The 19,912-nt window shown below is 43.1% G+C and overlaps 1 protein-coding gene across 1 annotated transcript in view; it reads left to right on the forward strand.

Annotated features, from left to right (window-relative positions):
• Window positions 1-249: 249 nt before the first annotated feature.
• The window catches only part of LOC135106992 (zinc finger MYND domain-containing protein 19-like), a 62,371-nt gene continuing 42,708 nt past the window's right edge, over window positions 250-19,912 (forward strand). Inside the window, exon 1 of the mRNA XM_064016499.1 lies at window positions 250-437. Within this exon, the coding sequence (XP_063872569.1) occupies window positions 348-437 (90 nt within the window). The 5' untranslated portion in view covers window positions 250-347. The remainder of the gene's footprint in view (window positions 438-19,912) is intronic.

Raw genomic sequence — 19,912 nt, forward strand, 5'->3', positions numbered from 1 at the left:
CTCGTGGAGGCCGTCCCGTCAGAGCAGAGATGTGAGAGAGAGAAATGAGTTGACATACAGATGTCACTATGATTACATTTTTAACATATCTAATAGTCCCTTCAGTCACACGGCATTCACATTTCCAGGAGACAAAATAAGAACACCGGAGGATCCACAGGGGTGTGCATGAGGTTGGCAGCCATGACGCAGATGGCTGTGACGTCATGGTCGACACACGCGGCCCGGCGGTGACTGTGGTGGCCAAACCTTTACAGTTGTTTTGCTGGGCGGGTGTTGGGAGGAGGGGAGCGTCTGCATTGAGACTCCTAGTGTTTTAATCGTGGATTAAAGGACTTCTTAACACCATGAAGATTGTGGCAGCAACTCCACCACCTTCGCAGCCTGTGAGCGGCTTGAAATTAGGAATAGTTCGACTAGGAAGAGCAGCAGGCAAGGTAAGTGAAGAGCAGAATATTGAGCGGTGAGAGGTCGGTGGTGATAGTGAGCAGTGGTGTCTCGTTGGGCGAAAACCAACAGGCATCACCGGGGCAAGATCTGGACGGGAATCACCGAGGGACCGATGAGTGTTGCAAAAGCGAGGCATTGGCGGGTTGTTCTTAAGAGGTGTTAAGCATCAGACACCATCCAGTCTTTATAATCACCAATATCGACGCAGATAAGAGGAATAAAAGGAAACCAGAAATCATAATGAGTAGTGCACTTTCTCTCTTATCGCAGTGCAAACGAAGGCAGGAATGTAAATAAGGGCAGTATTTGGTTCAACTCCCGTTAAAGCGACAGTCTAGGCGTTACTTGTGGATAAACTTCCTGTACGTCAGATTGGAGCCATTCTCCGTGTGTCCTTAGCGTTCACTGCGTATATAACTGTTTATTCCTTTATGAGAGCATATTAAAATATTTTCAGATTCTCAGTTAACGATATCTGTGATACCCTTGTGTTCAGGATAAGTGAGTTTGTAGAAGCTGCTTACTCTACTTGATTGGCAACAATCGTGGCAGTCGAATTGTTAGACGTCCAGGTTAACGTTTCCATGTGTCTGGTTTTATTTTTACTCCGTTCTAGTTTGCATCTGATATTAGGTTGCCTGAGACAGTTCTTGCGTAGGGAATATATATATATATATATATATATATATATATATATATATATATATATATATATATATATATATATATATATATATATATATATATATTAATTATTTTTTTCCGGAAAGACGATTGTTGGCTCTAAAACTAATATCCTCCGTATTTCTTTACCGATTTTAGCCAATACTCTGAAATGTTTCCCTTGTGCCACTAGCGTTGTTCTTTAACGTCAGTGTGTGTGTGTGTGTGTGTGTTTTACCATGCCAATAACAATAGAAACAATGGATAAACTGCAGGAAAGGACGACAAGTACCCTAGTGAGTCGGCTGACTGGTGGTTGTGATGATTGAAAGGTCAGGGTGATAGCTTTGCCGGGTTGAGTGGACGTGTCTTTTTGCAATCCCAGCCCCGAGTAGTTTGTACGTAAATCGAGCCTTACACACACGCACACACACACACACACTGGGGACCGAAGGAAGCGTGTTGACAACTTAGGGTAGTCTCTGTTATCTGTCAGCAGCTGTTTGTTACTCTTTGTTACTGTTGAGCGTTTGATGTCCTAACTTCAAAGCCTCAGATTGTCCATTAAAAGGTAATGATTACACGACTTTGTGTACTTTGAATAGTGTAAACTTTAAGCACAAAACCGTATTTTTGTTTGCACGATTGACACACACACACACACACACACACACACACCAAATGGTTTCATGTTCAGAATAAGTTAATCGTTGAATATATTCATGCTGCATTTATCACTAATTTTCCTTCCTCTTCTCTTTTTTTTTTTTTCTATTATCACACACACACACACACACACACACACACACACACACACACACACACACACACACATACACAGAGGCATGTCCTTAAAGATAAAGCGTGAAGAGAGCTATTACAAGCCAAGTTGATGATGGTAAGGATGTCGGCAGTGAGCATTAGCAGCAGCAGCAGCAGCAGCAGCAGCAGCTAGTCAGGGCGGGAGGATGCCTGGCAGGCGGCGGCATGAGATGAGCGGCGGACCTGCCTCCCAACCTCCCTGTCTCCTTGCCCTCACTCGGCCACTGCCGCTGTCTGCACTGTCTAGTGTAGTGCAACGGTGCATTTGTTCGTGAGTGCTCCTCATGCAAGAACATTCGATTGTAATGTTGTAGTGGTATATGTTTTTTCATGTAATATTGTGCCTTGTTGCACGTCTGTCCTTTGTTTCCTAAATTTAGATTGCTTCTAGAAGATGTAGTGTTATTGTTAAAATGATTATCCGCCGCGACATAAAGGAGAACGGGCAGACATGTGATTTTTGTTGAGCATCGGCGTGAACTGGAGAGGAGGGATGGAGGCAGGCAGGCTGGCAGGGACGACCACGTACGAACAGGCGAGTCGACCTTCTGCAGGAATTCTGGTTTTTATATAGCGTTCTTGTTCATAACATAATTTCAGTGTAATGTTGCAACACGGTCAGCCTTGCAGTGATGGAGATAACGGATTGGGCAGTACTGTGTCTTCAGTAATAAACAAACATCCCGACAATAGGCCAGTTAACCTCATAATGTAAGCCACCAGGCAGCGTGCGATGGATGCCGTGACTTGCTTAACCAGTATAGATTTTCGATACTTTAGCCATAAGAAGCGTGCGCTGACGTGAATACCGTTACTCAGTGCACATCTAACGCCAGAGTAATCGTACTCCAGCCAGTAATGATGATTAAATTTGTGCTGCGAGTGTGTTCTTGTGTATACAGGATGGACTGAAAAAAAAAAAAAAAACGTTAATACCAAGGGAGGGACTCTAATGGAATAGATTGTCATTGTATAAATTCAATCTTTGCTCGCATCCATACATCTTTCCTCGGATTTAATAAATGGTGATCTTGTCTTCATTTCTGTTTTGTTATATTTGTTTCTACCACATTAAATATTAATTACGTATAATTATACAGGACATCAATTCCTCTTCTGGATATAGATAATAACGATAATAAGTGATGGCAATGACTGTAACGAAATATTAAGATACAAGCTGGGATTTACTTTGAGTAATTGTTTTCCCTTGTGCTGTGATGGGAGTGAGTGAAGAGTGGGAGGAGGGAAAGGGACTTCAAGAGTACGATCGTCCTTGACCGGCTGGGATGAGGGGAACGAGGCACGGTAGGTATATGCTGCCTAACTGTCTTCACTACCTCTTTCTCCCTCACACCATGTAGCACCATCAGTGAAAATTGCATCTCCACCCTCCTACCACATCCATTCTTACCCAGTCCTTACTCAGTCCTTGAACCTTTTGCGTTTATCAGTGGATGAACACACACACACACACACACACACACACACACACACAGAGAAAGAGGGAGGGAGGGGGAAGGAATATGGCCAACTGCAAGTTCGTGACGAAGGCGGTGAAGAAAGTACACTTTTATAGGCCAGCCTTGTGCGTATGTATGCCTTTGTTTGTAAGCTTCGTACTGTTGTTGTTGTTAGTGGTGGTGGTGGTGGTGTTGGTGTTGCCTTTATCATTTTATCGTCTGTCTGATACCCTTATTCTAACTTCTTACCTCGACAACACTTAACAGGCTCTGGTGGAAGTTATCGGGGCATTCAGTGGAAGTTATCGGGGTGTTCAGTGATAGTTTAACAAAGACTACATCATGAATGGAGAAAACGCCCATGAGAATCTGACTAATCATCTCTGTGACTTTTGAATAAACGCAGATATGATAACGAAACGTTTCGCGATACAGGCTTGTAAATATTAAGAGAGAAAGAGATACCCGAAGGAAAACAAAAAAAAGAATACTGGATGGTGATTAATTTTCGTTCATCGTGACTCGTATGCCAGCAAGGTTAGTCCAAGATCAAAATGAAAGAAGGAAACTCGTATCTTTAATCTTTCGAAGTATCTTGTATCGTATTGTAATAAAACTCCTGCTTCTTTTCATCAATTTTCTTACCTTGATTTATAGACCTGCTCTGCTATGATTACCTATACTTAAATCTTACTTTCCTCCACCCGCTTACCTCCCACATTCCCCGTCCTCCCACACACACACACACACACACACACACACACAAAGAGGGCCTGCGAGCACCTATAGTTACAGAAGCGACGTGAACAGCAGTGGTTACGTGAGTCACGGCCACAAAATACGTCGAGTCGTGGCCGCCAAATGATAGGTTATGGAAGTTACTTGCCCGTCACGTAGCCTTGTGATCAGCGGGAAAAGTGAGTGGAGCAGAGATGACTAGCCAGAGAGAGAGAGAGAGAGAGAGAGAGAGAGAGAGAGAGAGAGAGAGAGATGCGGGAAGTGGGTGTTACGAGTTTGGCCAGAGTAGACACCGGCGGAAGACAACATCCGGCGCTAGAAGGGATCACCTGTCTCGATTCCTCCTCCTCCTCCTCTTCCTCCTCCTCTTCCTCCGCCTCCGGTGTTACTCCTATACCAGCCGTGAAGACTTGCGGAATAATTGAATAACCTAAAGCAGATCACTTCGTCTCGTCGTAAAATCTGTCTGGTCCGTTCCGTGTCTGTTGCTCATTCATAGTTCTTACCTTATTTCATCGTCAGCTTCGTCGTCATCATCATCATCATCATCATCATCATCATCATCATCATCATCGTCGTCGTCGTCGTCGTCGTCATCTTTGTTATCATCTTTGTTATCATCTTTGTTTTCTTTTCACTTTTATCGAATTTCCTAGTTTTCATTTTTTTTCTCATGTTGTCGTCGTTGTCGTCGTCTCGGCATCTCCATGGTCTTCTTGTCGTTGTCCAAGTCGAAGTCGTTATCTTTCATGTATTATTATTATCATTATCATCATATTTTACTAATTTCTGATAAGGTTTCTTCCTCCACAACAACAACAACAACAACAACTACTACTACTACTACTACTACTACTACTACTACTACTACTACTACTACTACTACTACTACTACTACTGTGTATTTTCCTCCTGGCGCTCCCTCCTCACAAGTTTCATGTAAGCATATCGCATCTTTCAATATTTCTTACTCCCTGAACTGTCACACACGAAACAATATATTTTTGAAGCTAGGACAACCCACGGAAGAAATTGTCTTCGTATACTCGTATATGCACTGAACTCTGCCCTCTGTCCCACGCACCCCTCTCTCTCTCTCTCTCTCTCTCTCTCTCTCTCTCTCTCTCTCTCTCTCTCTCTCTCTCTCTCTCTCTCTCTCTCTCTCTCTCTCTCTCACGTCGGTTTGCTCGTGGGGAGAGCCGCATAATAACTCCTGGAGGTTACGACGAGGCCAAGCGGAAGGGAACCATGTCAGGGATCTTTAGCTGGCCACGGTTGCCTTGATCCTCCTAGGTAACGCTCAGATTCGCGGCAGAACTGGGGTTTTTTGTTGTTGTTGTTGTTGTTGTTGTTCTGCTTGTGCTTCGTGTGCTTCTCTTATTTCTTCTGAGAGTACAAAGCGATTAAAAGATTATGTACTTCAAAATAATTCATCTGAGAGACCAATAAGAAAAAAAAAATGAGCTGCTTGTAATAAAACTTCATAACGAGAACAAATAACGATTAAGAATGCGAGATACTTGAAGTAAATCATAAAAAAAGTCTTACGAAAGCCCAAAGTGATTAAAAATATGAACAATTTGAAAAGAAGAATCATTCTGGGAACACAAAACGATTGAAAATATGGGCTACTTCAAATAAATAGTTACGATGGCACAGAGAGATTCAAAATATGAGTATCCAATGTCTGAGATGCCGCTGTTTTGCTTTGATGTGCCTTGTGACCACCGCGGATGAGTGAGGTAGAAGTCACGGTGCCGGGCCATCCAGAAGGACCCATCCTAGTGATATATACGACCAGTGTGACCTTAGTATGAGTTAGGGCGAAGTGATGGCACGGGTTGGTGTGAGTGACTGGGTGAACTGAGGGCTGGGCTGGGATGGGGAGAGGAGAGGAGAGGGAGATGTGGGAAGGAGTGTGTGTTTGTTGAAGGGATAGTGTGTTGGGAGAGGGAGGATGTCCTATCTGCTTAAAACAGTAAATACGAACGAGAGAGAGAGAGAGAGAGAGAGAGAGAGAGAGAGAGAGAGAGAGAGAGAGAGAGAGAGAGAGAGAGAGAGAGACATTGGACACCAGTGAGCAGCGTCTGTGTGAGAGGTATCGTCACTCTCGCATCCGGAAGTGTTGCCTCTGATTGACCGGATGTCCATACAGCAGCCCCCCCACCCCCTTTGTGCACTTATATCCTCCTGCTCCTCCTCCTCCTCCTCCTCCCCCACATCTCTCGTATCCTTCATCGTGCCCATCCCTGCTTCCCTTCTTCCCTTTCCTTCTTTCGTCTTCCTTCTCATTCGTCCTTCTCTCGTTTCTGTTCATTCTTTTTTCTTCTTTTCTCTCTCTCTCTATTTTCTCTACCATATTTTGTTATTCTATCGTCCTCATTCTTATTTCCTGTTTTCATCTTTCTTCGTTTTCTTCCTTATTCGTCCTTCTTTCGTTCGTTTGTTTTTTCTTCCTTTCTTTCTCTCTCTCTCTCCCTTCTTTACCATATTTTATTTATTCTATCGTTCTCACTCCTTCCCTTCTTCCTTTTCTTTGCTCTCACTCGTCCTTCTTTCGTTTTTGCTTAGTCTTTCTCCACTCTTGCATCCTCTTCTCTTCCTTCTCTTCAGTGTATTGTTATTTTACAGTGCCCATCCTTACTTACGTTTTCTTTAATTGCTTAGTTTTCTTTCTCATGCTTTCTCATTTAAATACTGCATTATCATCTTTCTTTCTTTTTTTTTTTTTTTTTACATTTCCTGCCCTTTTATTCTTTCAGTCTTTCCTCTCCCATCGGCTTCGCTTCCTGACCTCTCCAGCCGTTCTTTTATTTCTACATCTGCTCTCCCTCCTCCTCCTCCTCCTCCCTCGCCCCCTCCTCCTCCTCCTCCTCCTCCTCCTCCTCCTCCAACCGTTCATTCCACTTTTCTCATCTTTTCTTTCCCCACATCTGCAGTCCTTCACTTTTCCTTCCTTGCACTTTCCCTCTGTTTTCTTCTCATGTCTTGTACCCTCCCCCTCCCCCCAACCTTCCACTTCCATTTTCCCCTTCCTCTTCCGTCCCCCTCCTCCTCTTCCTCCTGTACGTGACTCAAGCTTTCACACATTTAATGCTCGGTTTTGAGCTTATAAAGACTCGGTGTGCTTTTGTTGTGTATTGTTTGAGTGGTGGAAAGGAAAGCAGAGGTTGGGAAGTGAGGAGAGCATAGAGGAAGATGTTTTTGGTATGTGTGTGTGTGTGTGTGTGTGTGTGTGTGTGTGTGTGTGTGTGGCCTTAGAATAATGGTGATTTGTAGGTTTGTGTGATAGGAAAAGAAAAATTTCAGGTTCGTGATGAGAATATTTTAAACACACACACACACACACACACACACACACACACACACATACGTACGTCAGCACACTCCAGAGACGCAAATCTTATCTAACAACGCTATGTAGACAGACAGACAGCAAGAATAAAGTGGCAGACAGACAGACAGACAGACGCCGACGGAAAGTAGTGAAATGCTGATAGATATGATGATTGAAGTGGTGGTGGTGAGAGTGGCGTTAGTAGTAGTAGTAGTAGTGGTGGTGGTGGTAGTGGTGTTGATAGTGTTGGTGGTGGTAGCAGTAGTGGTGATAGTAGTAGTAATGGTCGTAGTAATGGTAGTGGTGATGGTGGTGGTTGTGTGTGGCGAAGGTCAACTGTGTGAGCTGTAAGTAGTTTCCGGCTCTCTCTCTCTCTCTCTCTCTCTCTCTCTCTCTCTCTCTCTCTCTCTCTCTCTCTCTCTCTCTCTCTCTCTCTCTCTCTCTCTCTCTCTCCACACAAGTAACGCATCACACACCACTCACCGGTAACTGCATCCCAAACTCCAGCCTTCATAATTAAACTCTCGATTAGTTGGTTACCTTGGTAATGACTCCATCCCGTCCTATCGGTTCCTGGCGTAACTAAATACTCAGCCGGGCTATTAACAGCAATTACGGCCACTGCAACACGCGGCTTGTACACATCGGGTCACCTTTAACTGTGCACTCACTAAACAGGTTAGCTACAGTAGTGATTCTGTCTGTGTGTGTGTGTGTGTGTGTGTGTGTGTCTACGTATAGTCTTTCCTTCATGTCAAAAAGCTCGGTAAAATTTATATATGGCGTATAAACTGCTTTAAATTGAGTTTGGTAAAGATTTAGAAGAGTTATCCCTTTTATTGGTGTTCGACACGCCGCTCGTTAATCACAGACTGAAACTGAAACATTTCAGTTTTGTTCCATAACCTCGTCTAAACAGTATGCTAGCTAGAAAAAAAAAAAAAAACACTCTTTTCATCGCATTTCTCTCTTGTAGATGCTTGTAAATATTCTGTACAGCGCTTTTAATGTTGCGAATTGTTGTATATCACAATTTAAGTGTTTTAAGGGATGTGACAGGTGGAGAGAGCTGTCTGATACTGCTTGTCTGAAATATCGCGTAGTATATGACACCACTCAGACAGCTGTACATTCTTTACCGCCATGCTGTCACCTTTCCTTCCGGTGCGTGTGTCCCTGGCTGGGCTGGTCCGGCGTCCTCCCCGTGTTAGTATGTGGTCTGGGTGTTGTTTCTTTCTCTCCGCTGTCGGGGTCATTGGTATTACCTCTCAGGGGCGGAACAAAGGAATGGAGGAAGTAATACATGCTGTTTGACATTGCTTCACTTCTCCCGTAGCTTTGTTTGTCCGTCTTTGTTATTCACGTATTCATTCTCTGGCCTTCCACGTCAAGTAGAGGCTGGCTACCGTGCCTACTCCTACTACAGTCCCTGAACGAAATATTTAGTTGACTGGTGATGATTTTAAGTCTGGCCAAGGGTAGCAAAACTGGACTGAAAGACCCACTGAAGGTACGATTTCTCAAATAATTTAAAACACTTTGTTCTCTCATATAGACTAATTTCAAAGGATACAAAGATTAATCGCGTTCTCATGGTGTTTTGCTTCACTAATGGTGCAGAATTTTCGCTAAACTATCACAGCAACAATGAAAAAACTCTTGAAAAATCCAGTAACCTCCACAACAGTCCCAAAACAAGACCAAAGTGACATTTCCTACGTGATCGTCTTGAGGTCCCCAGAAGTTCGAGACCAAGCGAGTAGCGTACTGACATGGTACTGGTGGACAAAAGAAGACTTCCTGTGGGGGTTTCCCTTTACTCACCGTTCAATCTCCTCAAGAGGTAGCACGTGACCCCCCAGGGGACAATGCCCTGCGTTCTTAAAAGAGTTGGCGCTTTATCCCGACTACTTTCAACAGGCTGTAGTGAAAGTTAATTAATTTTTCGAGGGTGTTTTCATACTGTGATAGTTTTAACAAGAATTATACACAGTCAGTGGGACAAAACACCTATGTGGACCTCACTAGCCTTTGAAATTAGTTTATATAAGAGGAAAGTGTTTTAAATTACAAGAGAATGAGTGAATAGTTGTCAATGACTAGTGGAAGTTATTGTTTTCAAGATTATTTTCATATTGTGATAGTTTAACGAGAATTCTGCGTCATTAGTGTGGGAAAACATCCATGAGAACCTTACTAATATCTGTAGCCTTTGAATTGAGTCCATGTGAGGGAACAAAGGGTTTTAAAATACAGGACAGTGAGTGAATAATATTGTGGAAGGGACCCAGCTCTGATGAGGATACGGGTGTGCGGTGACGTTATATGAACAATAGCTGTTGTGTAATTACTGGTTACTCTGTATTCGAGGGGGCATGGGCAGTATTGATATTTCCACAGTTAGCAAATACCTGCATCATATATTGGCTGTTGATGTGACACGGTCGCCCCGGTGTGTTGCAAGCTGCGTCTAGAAAGTCTCACCGCGGCTTACCGATGCATGTATTCATTCTTGTCGCATTCTTATACTTTTTACAACTTTGCACACTCTTTAATTTTGATGCATTCTTATGTTTTTTGGGCGTAAAGTTTCCCTCATTGTCTGGTGTAATGGTGAGAAGACAACAGGAACCGGTGGCTTGTGGCGCCACAAAGCAGTCCCTGCGTGGGCTGGGCGAACCTGAATGAAGGGTCAGGTTTTTTCCTTTTTATTGGTCATGAATGAATGGTCAGAGGTCCCCGTGTGGACATGGATAGAGAGAGAGAGAGAGAGAGAGAGAGAGAGAGAGAGAGAGAGAGAGAGAGAGAGAGAGAGAGAGAGAGAGAGAGAGAGAGATCCCGGAGACACCATGAAAGAAGGCATTGGAGCCGTTGCCGTCAGACCTGTATACATATAGTCCAGGTCAGGCACAGGTGAGGAGAAGTGAGGCCAGTCCTACTGGCAGCTTCATGAGTAAGATTTTACTGTAAAGGTCATCCTGTCGGCCCTGGCTCCTGTGTACACATGTGGGAGCAACAACGGTCAGAACTAGAGCATAAAATCGCCAGAATATGCAGTCAGTTATAGATTTTTCCTGTGTCAGTGACACACGAGGGGGGTGAATGTAGAACATTTTCCCGCTGTGTGAAGTCCAAGGGCACGCGGCGATTGGCGCGGCGTCGGCTTTGGGAGGTGACCTACCACCACCGCACGCTTTAGTCGCCTTCCCCTCTGCCCGGCCCTTGTCGCTATGTATCTAACGTGAATGTACAATATTACTTAATTGTTTAGGGGTGAGGATTTGAATAAGCCGGTATTTATAATTGTGGAGCTGCGGTGAGTATATTGGCAAGTGGGCAGCCGCCTGACCAGTGTAAGGCAATGCCAAATTTGTTAATATTTTTTTTTGTCTTCATTCACTGGCCAGAAGGCTTGGACGGAGCAGGCCATGTGTCTCGCAAGTGTTGGCTTCCAGTGCGCCACCAGCAAGAGGGAAGGCCTCGTACAGCAGCCTCAGAGAAGCGTTATTCCTGTATAGCGTCACTCAGGCCTCAGAGGGAGCCCACGCCCTGTCCTCCCTTCGCTTCTCGCCGTCTTCTCCCTGGCTGGGTTTTGTCTTAACGAGACAAGGGTGGGCCGAGACAGGCCATGCATGAAGTGCACCTCGCACCCTGCCTCTTGCCTCCCGCTGGCCTCACTGCTGCCTGCTGGCCGCCGCTTCCATCAGCGAATAGCACACATTACACCGGAATTATTTGAGTTGTCTTGACAAGTGGCTGCATTACAACACTTTAAGGTGACAATTATTATGCCATTAAGGATCCCTGTAAAGCTCTTGGCATTCAGAATGCATTTTCTCGTATGTTAAAGCAGAAGAAAGGCTTTGAGCTCATAACACTTGTCATGAAATTCTGACGTGTGAAACCACCTTAAATGCTGTAGTATTCATCTCATGAGTCTCATTACTCTGAAACTGGACATTTAGCGTAATTTAGAGACAATAGTAGTGGTGGCGGCGGCGGCGAAGATAGCGGCTGCGGCGGCGGCGGCGGCGGCTGGCAGCAGCAGCAGCAGCAGCAGCAGCGGTAGCGGCGTCACGCACGGGGAGCAATGCACCCTCCACCGAGGCTCGTCTCGCCTCGTCGTCGCAGGCACGCTATATTGATCCCGAAAGTTTGGCATTCCAGTACTGCGATGTGCGTTCTTAGCAATGGCAAAAATGTGTTGCTGACTCATTGGTAAACGACTCAGCAGGTACGCTTGCAAATTTATGGTAGAATATTATTCACTCGGTTACAAATATGTCCAAAACTTGTTCTAGCGAAAGCACAGTGCAAAAAGGTGCAAGGGTGGAGTCAAGGAGGTGTTTGAAGGCAGGTTGTAATATATACGGTAGCATGACCGATGGAGACGGAAGGTACTGGATGAATATGAGTATTGGAAGTATTGATTTTGAAGTGTGTCGGACCAGTACTGAGTGGAGGTTCCAATTGATGGCTGGTGTGGCGTGCCTGTGTGTGCGTGGAAGGCATGTTGACCACCACCACACACCGCATCACACCACGCCGCCGTCTGGGACCGCCTCGTTATCTGTGTGGCGTGACGGAGCGGCGGCACGACACCCCTTGTCCGCTCACTCGCTGCCTCACGCTGGGGTCACGCGGGATACCAAGTGGAAAAGGGTGAACTAAAGTTGGAACAGTACACGTGATACCTTATTGAAATCATACCCACTACCATGTTTATATTCTTCCTCTCATTTATTCGTTCTACTTCTTACTCCCTCCTTCATTTCTTCCTTCTTCCATTTCTGTCTCATATTCTTCCTTTATCTTTCGTATTTCTTCTTTTCCTAATGTTTCTTGCGTTACGACACACGTGAGCGTTATATTAGAGGTCTTGGTATGTGTATGCGTACGTGCGTGTTTTTTTTTTTTTTCACTTACCTCGGAAAATTTGCCGCCTAAAGTGAATCCATACCATTCGTGCATATATATGAATGTAATACTCATAAGAAGAACAGCTTTATGAACGCTGTATTTCTGTCACCTTACTTACGTGCTCAAGTGTTTGTATTCATGCACGGACCCGCCGAACCTTTGCTCATGACCTTTGCGTGCTCCGCCTCTTAGAAATGTTGGATGAAGGTGACGAAAGTACCTACCTGACGAGGTCTTCACCTGTCCAGTGCACGCTTTTCAAGGTGCCCGTCACTCCGCCACCCATAGTTCTCGGCGTATTGATAATAATAAATAGAAAAATATGGTTTACTGATAAAGAACAAGAAGATATATAACATTTTGTCTTGTTTTTTTTGTAGGTCCATATATATATATATATATATATATATATATATATATATATATATATATATATATATATATATATATATATATATATATATATATATATATATATATATCGTTTTTTTTTCTTTTTAGTTAGACTTTGAATAATAAAGTCAAGTACAGTCCGTTAAAAGAAGTCGAGATACGATGACATGACGGTTCTCAAGTTTTTGCAAATACTAATATCTTTAATAAAATTCAGTTAGGTTCAGATTTATATAGCTTCTGATCCTTCGTCTTCGTCATCTTCATCATCTTCGTCATCCTCCTCCTCGTCCTTATTATCATCACCAGCCCCAATCACCATCACTACCAAACTCATCATCCTTCTTATTTTTCCTTTTCATCATACTATTCCTTATTTTCACTCTGCCTTATTCAACCTTCCACCTTACCTCTGCACCTCCTCTTCTCCTCTTTCCACTTCGCTACACACTCACCTTGCGCACCTCCACCCACTCACCCACACGTACGGACGCCATCATCACCTTCACCTTAACAGACTTCGTGCCTGCAACTCTACTTTGCCACCTGTTTAGGGCACCTTGCTATTGGAATGCTGTAGAGTTGTAGGTAGTATTGCGGGATCTGATTTCGTCTGAGGTCTGTAGATGATGAAATGATTAACTTCTCCCTTTGCAAGAGAAATGTGGTTAACTTATCCCTTGCAAGAGAAATGAAAGGGTTAATTTATTCTTATGAGGAAAATGAAACGGTTAGCTTAGCATCGTATGTCGACATGAAACATTTTTATTCAGTTTTTACTTGAAAGTGAAGTATTTATCTATTCGACTTATACTAGAAAGTGCAATAAATATCTATTCGATTTGTACTTGAAAACGAAACAGATTTTTAATGATTTGTAATAAAAAATAAAAAAATCACAAATATCTTCTTCGACTTGCACTAGAAAAATATATACATATGTATTCAGTATATACTTTAAAATTAACGATGTATATATTCGATTTGTATTAGAACATGAAACTGATTTCTCTCCGATTAGTACTAGAAAATTAAACAGCCTTCCATTCAATTTGTAGACACGAAATTCACTGGAGTTTTTTGACAACACAACTTGAGGGAACTGTTACACAAGCGGGTGAGGTGGTGAGGCATGGTGAGTAACAGCAGGAGGAGCAGGAGCAGGAGGAGGAGGGAGAGGAGGGAAGGGGAGAGGAAGGGGGGAGGTATACACAAGGCTCAGTAGTATTCCCGCACGTAATCAGCGGCGGCCAGGTGATGGTAAACGCTCCCACGCTACGTTTTTTTTGTTTTCTCCCATTATCTTTCCGTGTCTGAGTGTCTGTCTTTGTTCCGGTCTTTCTCCTTCAGTTTTGGCCAGCCTGTGTATATCTATTGTTTACTCTCTCTCTCTCTCTCTCTCTCTCTCTCTCTCTCTCTCTCTCTCTCTCTCTCTCTCTCTCTCTCTCTCTCTCTCTCTCTCTCTCCACGGACCCACAACCTTGCGGCGACCCCCTCTTTTCTCCCCCACCTTCACCTTCATCTCTCCCTCACTTCCCCCGATCACCTCGCCAACCTTTCCCTCCCTCTCCCTCCCTCCTTCCCGTGACCGCCCTGGGGAAACTCATGGGTAAGGTAACCACTTATTCTGTGTTTCTGTGGCTGTTTGTCCTTGTCCTCCCTCGTCAGGCAGGTGCTGCTGCTTTTCCACCGGGAGACACCCACTTCCTGCTAGCCTGTATGTGTGTGTATGTGTACATGTGTGATTTCTTTGTTTCAGCCATCAAAACCTCACATAAGTTAAGTTTTAATGACTTGTGTTCAATTTTAGTGATGAAGCAGCCACACAACCATTTGGTCATAAAACACAGCCCAGTACCTGCCTTAATTGAGTCTCCCACGACCCACACTTGATGATAGCGGTGTGTGCTCGGCCACGTAAACTCAGGAGGTGTAATGGGGAGGCTGTGACCGTGCGCTGCTATTGGTGCAGTACTCAGGCACACCACCACCACTGCGGGCTGTACGCCACATCTGGCCAACACAAAGCCAGAACAGACCACACAGTGACCGCAGCGTATACCCCACAGGCGCACTCAGGCGAAAATGAGAGAGAGAGAGAGAGAGAGAGAGAGAGAGAGAGAGAGAGAGAGAGAGAGAGAGAGAGAAACTACAACAACCTTATATTTGCTCTAAGACCTGTGGTTCGGAACGCTTTGGGGTCTCATTAGGACTGTTTTCAAAGGCCACAGGGATGATTAGTCAAATTCCAATGGGTATTTTTGCCACTGATGACATTGAATCATAATTAAACTTATCAAGACCCATGAAAACACTCTTGAAACCCCTTCCCCTTAAAAAAAAAAAAGAAAGCTTCAATTAAAACCCGTCAAACGTAGTCAAGTCGCCGAAACGTAAGAAACACCAAGATTTTACGAGTGAAAACTATGTCAAGAATTTAGTTCCCGAAAGACACCAATTGTCCTTAGTATTTGTTGACTTATCAGGACGGACAGAGGACGTGGGGCCTTTGTTCGTGATGGCATTGACTACCCACGCCACACTCAGAGGACACACTGTACCTAAGTAAAGTCGCCACTCAGCTGCCCACCTTGTTAGGTACACGTGCTCACCTAGGATATTTGTAAAGTCGTCCCAGAACTAACTTGTCCGGCACAAACTTCTTTTCCCTTGACGTTTCCCTGTTGTCAAGGATGGAGTCTCACGTAGGAGTCCGTTGTTTCTCTTCCCTTGCATCTATTGTCCTGTACACGCTCGCCTTATATTAACGAGCTTCTTACCAACTCACTTTTATATGAGACTCGCTCCCCTTGCATCTTCCTCTGTCTTTTACACACTTGCTTTGTATTAGCTAGCTACATACAAACTCTTATTTTCTGTTCGTTCTCTACCCTTACGTCGCCTTCTGTCTTGTATACACTCATATTAATCAGCATCACACAACTCACTCTTATAAATGCGCTTTTCTTTTAGTTAATAATGAAAGGAAAATGAAAATATTTGCCTTTATTGATACGAAGGTAGTAAAATATGCTTTCATAATAGAATATTCTCTGTATTGCTACATTCTACATTATGAAAGTAAATGATATACGCTAGTTCGCTTTATTACAAGAGGAGGTGAAAATTTAATATATATATTCGGTGATGTATTTTTGAGCAGCTCTGATGAAGGATTATATATTGTTCGACAAAGAGAAAAGAAAGAAAAATCCTATTAAACATGTGGCGCGTATCACATGACACGGGGTAACACTGCGGTGCGCGGCTGTAACATGAATTGTGGTTGTTTACTTGTGTGACTGTAGATAGCAGAGGGGGCACTAGAATTTCCAGGCGGCAGTCAATTTCTGTACGAGAGAAGCAGAAACCTAAGGCCAATATTATCTAACCCATTCCTTTGAGAGAGAGAGAGAGAGAGAGAGAGAGAGAGAGAGAGAGAGAGAGAGAGAGAGAGAGAGAGAGAGAGAGAGAGAGACTGTCTTGTGTAAAATTGTACCGATGATTATTCCTCGCACTGAGCTGAAGGGAAAAGGTTATCTACTCTTGATATTCTACGCTTCAAACATTATTTGATGGGGGAGAAACCTGTCGTGTAGAAAACTGTAGCACTTTATAGAAATATATACAAATTATTCCTCGTAGACTATGAGATGAGGGAAAAAGATTGACTTACCGACTTGATACTGCAATCCTAAGCTCCTGACAGGATTTGATATGCGAGATGCTACATTTCTAAGCTAACAATGCATACAGCACCACAAAACATCATGTCATACTATTGTTGAGGGAATGTAATCTTGAAAACACGCGGTACCACAGAACATGTCAAATTCTTCTTGCTGCTAATGACACTGACACCTGCTTAATGGACGGCTACATTTGAATTTTACCGTACATAAATCAAACCGTAGATACTGAAATATTTTAATGAGTCGCATATCTCCTTCCGCTTTCAATGGTGTCTTTGGAAAGTATGCCCCTAACTTTGTGTAGGTAACTTTATTAAACTCAAGGAACATTTTTATAAGAAACGCTTGCATGCATAAAAAATAAAGGAAAAGAAAAAAAAAAGAAAAATGTTAATCCTCAGGTAAAAAGAACTCTAGATACACAGTTTTGCGTTTTCATCAGTCAGGCTTATACCAGGACAGACTTTTCATTATCGCACACAATGAGGTGAGGATCATAACATACCTGGTGTTTCCTGGCATTTCCTCTGTAGTATTGCATTTCATCACTCAAGCTTACACCAGGTTAAAATTTTTCTGATAGCACATACTGGTGAGCATTCGGTGAGGTGAGGAGCGAGGCATACCTGGCGTTCCCTCACAGACTTGATGTTCGCGCGGTGCCTCAGCGGAAGCGGTCACATCTCCCTTGTGTAACTTACTATTTTGTATGTGAATGTGCTAACGATATATCTCATTTGAAGTCCCATTACAGCTTGGTATTATGCTGATATCAATTAAGTAGGTAGTTAGTTATATATTTACATACCAAACTGCTTAAGGGGACTGAGCGGCGGCGGAGGAGAGGCAGGAGCGGCAGCAGCGGCGGCGGTGTGCTCAGAGTAGCCTGTGTTCAGTGGAGCGAATCTTTTTCACTACCTCGCCGGCCCCGCTGCCTACCTCCTTGTTCTCTCCCCGTGGCCTTTAACTTGCCTTTGTCCGTCCGGCGGCCAGGATACATAGTGTGTGGGTGGGGGGTGCATGGCATGTGTGTGTGTGTGTGAGAGAGAGAGAGAGAGAGAGAGAGAGAGAGAGAGAGAGAGAGAGAGAGAGAGAGAGAGAGAGAGAGAGAGAGATTATTATTGTCATTGTTATTTATGGATTATACTTCTAGCAATATACGCTGTTATTATTGTTATTTATCGATTATATTTCTACATTATGTTATTATTTCGTCATTGTTATTAATGTATTCTTACATGTACGTTATTATTATTGTCGTTGTTATCTATTGATCAAATTCACACATACACATTCACAGATAAGCATTAGATGTCAGGAACCGAGTCAAATTAATGCTGCAGCCATCACATACAAGTTGCCTCAGCTTTTATTGTAATGATCTAATCTCAGAAGAATGAACTTGACTTTTCTTAACTGATCAAATTGTCTCCTCCATTATTGGCAGCATAATGAATATGTTTGAAGCTTTTTAAATATTGCAGAGCGCAAGCAAAAGTCCGGGACGGCTTCTGTCAGTCTCTTGATTGGTTGAATAGCACCAGTAATAATTTATGATACTGATTGTTATGTAATAATAATAATGACAAGAGTAGTGATGATTTGATGTTGCTGTTGCTACAATGCTTTTCCTCTTCCTCTCTCCTTCTCTGCTTTTCTTCTTTCCTTTCCTTCTCTACTACTACTTCTGCTACTACTACTACTACTACTACTACTACTACTACTACTACTACTACTACTACTACTACTACTACTACTACTACAAAAGCAGCAGCAATAGCAACTAATACTACTACTACGTCACACACACAAAAAAAAAAAAATCACTGAAAATACGTACCCTTTCGCACTCTCACTCTCTTGAGAAGATAATATGATAAGTTTGAGGCAAGTGGATGCGTGCGTGTTGAGTGGATCCGCGTGCACAGTCGTAATGAGAGGCTGGCAAGGTATTCCTCTGTGTGAGACTCTTTGTTGTGTTGGCGGACGCTGAACTGGAGAGTCTTGGATGCGTAATAGGTCAGCTGAGGTAGTGGCCTGTTTATTCCCAAATTCTTTAGATTCTCACGTGGATTTTGAAAGACTACTGAGGCGATTTGTCGGGTTCGCATAAGTGTTTTTTTTTTTTTTCCTCATTTAAGATGCAGAATACTTGTTAAAATCGTGAAAACATCCTTGAACACCATAATGATTTTCGCCAGAGTCTGTTCAAAGTACATGCAGTGGAGATAAGATGCTGAAACGTGGACGATTTTCAAATGTTACAAAGATGATTAGTCCGATTTTTATTAGTCTTTTTTTCCTCATTGACGGTAGAGAATACTTGTTAAATTACCGCTACTATCATGGAAACACTCTTGAATACCATAATGAATTTTAATAGAGTCTGTTCAAAGCACACATCGAGATAAGATATTGAAATGTTTGTAAATACGGACCTGTTTGTGTGTGTGTGTGTGTGTGTGTGTGTGTGTGTGTGTGTGTGTGTGTGTGTAGGTAGGTAGGCAGAGTTAGGAAATACAAGGGTAGAAGTAAACGCACCCCGACCAAGGTTTGACAGTGAATCATGGCTCTTTGTGTGTTGTGGAGGGGAAAAAAAAAAAAGAAAAAAAAAGCGACGTGGAGCTATGCAGTACACCATGAAAAATGCAGGAAGGCTAGTCACACATAATACGAGTTTTGCTTTATTTTGCATCAATATCTTTGCACTGTCACGGTAATAATTGTTCTGTATATCTTTTTTTTATTTTCTATTCCTTTCGTTTCAATTTAACCCATTTCGTCGCTTTATATCACATTACCAATTACATATCGAGCCTAATTGCATAGACTTATAGATAGTGGAAATAGGCAACCATGTTTTACACAAGAACAGCCACGTGTGGTAGACCTGATGACTTCTTAGGTATTTTCTTAATTTTTCATTTTAAACCAGGGTCACTTCACCCTTTGGCGAACCCCGATATAAACACAACTACCTTTTTGCGTTTCTAATCGCAATATACACTTTGATATAATACAGTAGATGTTTAGCGTGGTTCTTAAACTTATCACCAGCTACTCTTCATTCATTTCCTCACCCCTGACATAAACACAAATGGCTTTCCCGTGCTTCTGATCACAATATGTACTATCATAAACTACGGATGCTAACCGATGCTCTTATATCAACCAAGGTACATTTCACTCCTTGCCTCACCCTGACACAGATACAAATATCTTACGTTTTTAATCGGAATATACACTTTGAAATGGTATACTATCCACAGTAAACAGATCCACTCCTTAACTCACTCTGACGTAAAGACTTAGTCGTTTCTGATTGCAGTATGAACCATGATATATATTAATGTGGATGTTTAGCGTGGCGTGGAGGAGGCGGTGTGCGTAAGAGTGGCCTCGTCCTGATTGTTCTGACTCTCACGGAGGGAAGG

Source organism: Scylla paramamosain, chromosome 14 (assembly GCF_035594125.1).
Source record: "Scylla paramamosain isolate STU-SP2022 chromosome 14, ASM3559412v1, whole genome shotgun sequence".
NCBI classification, from domain to species: Eukaryota; Metazoa; Arthropoda; class Malacostraca; order Decapoda; family Portunidae; genus Scylla; species Scylla paramamosain.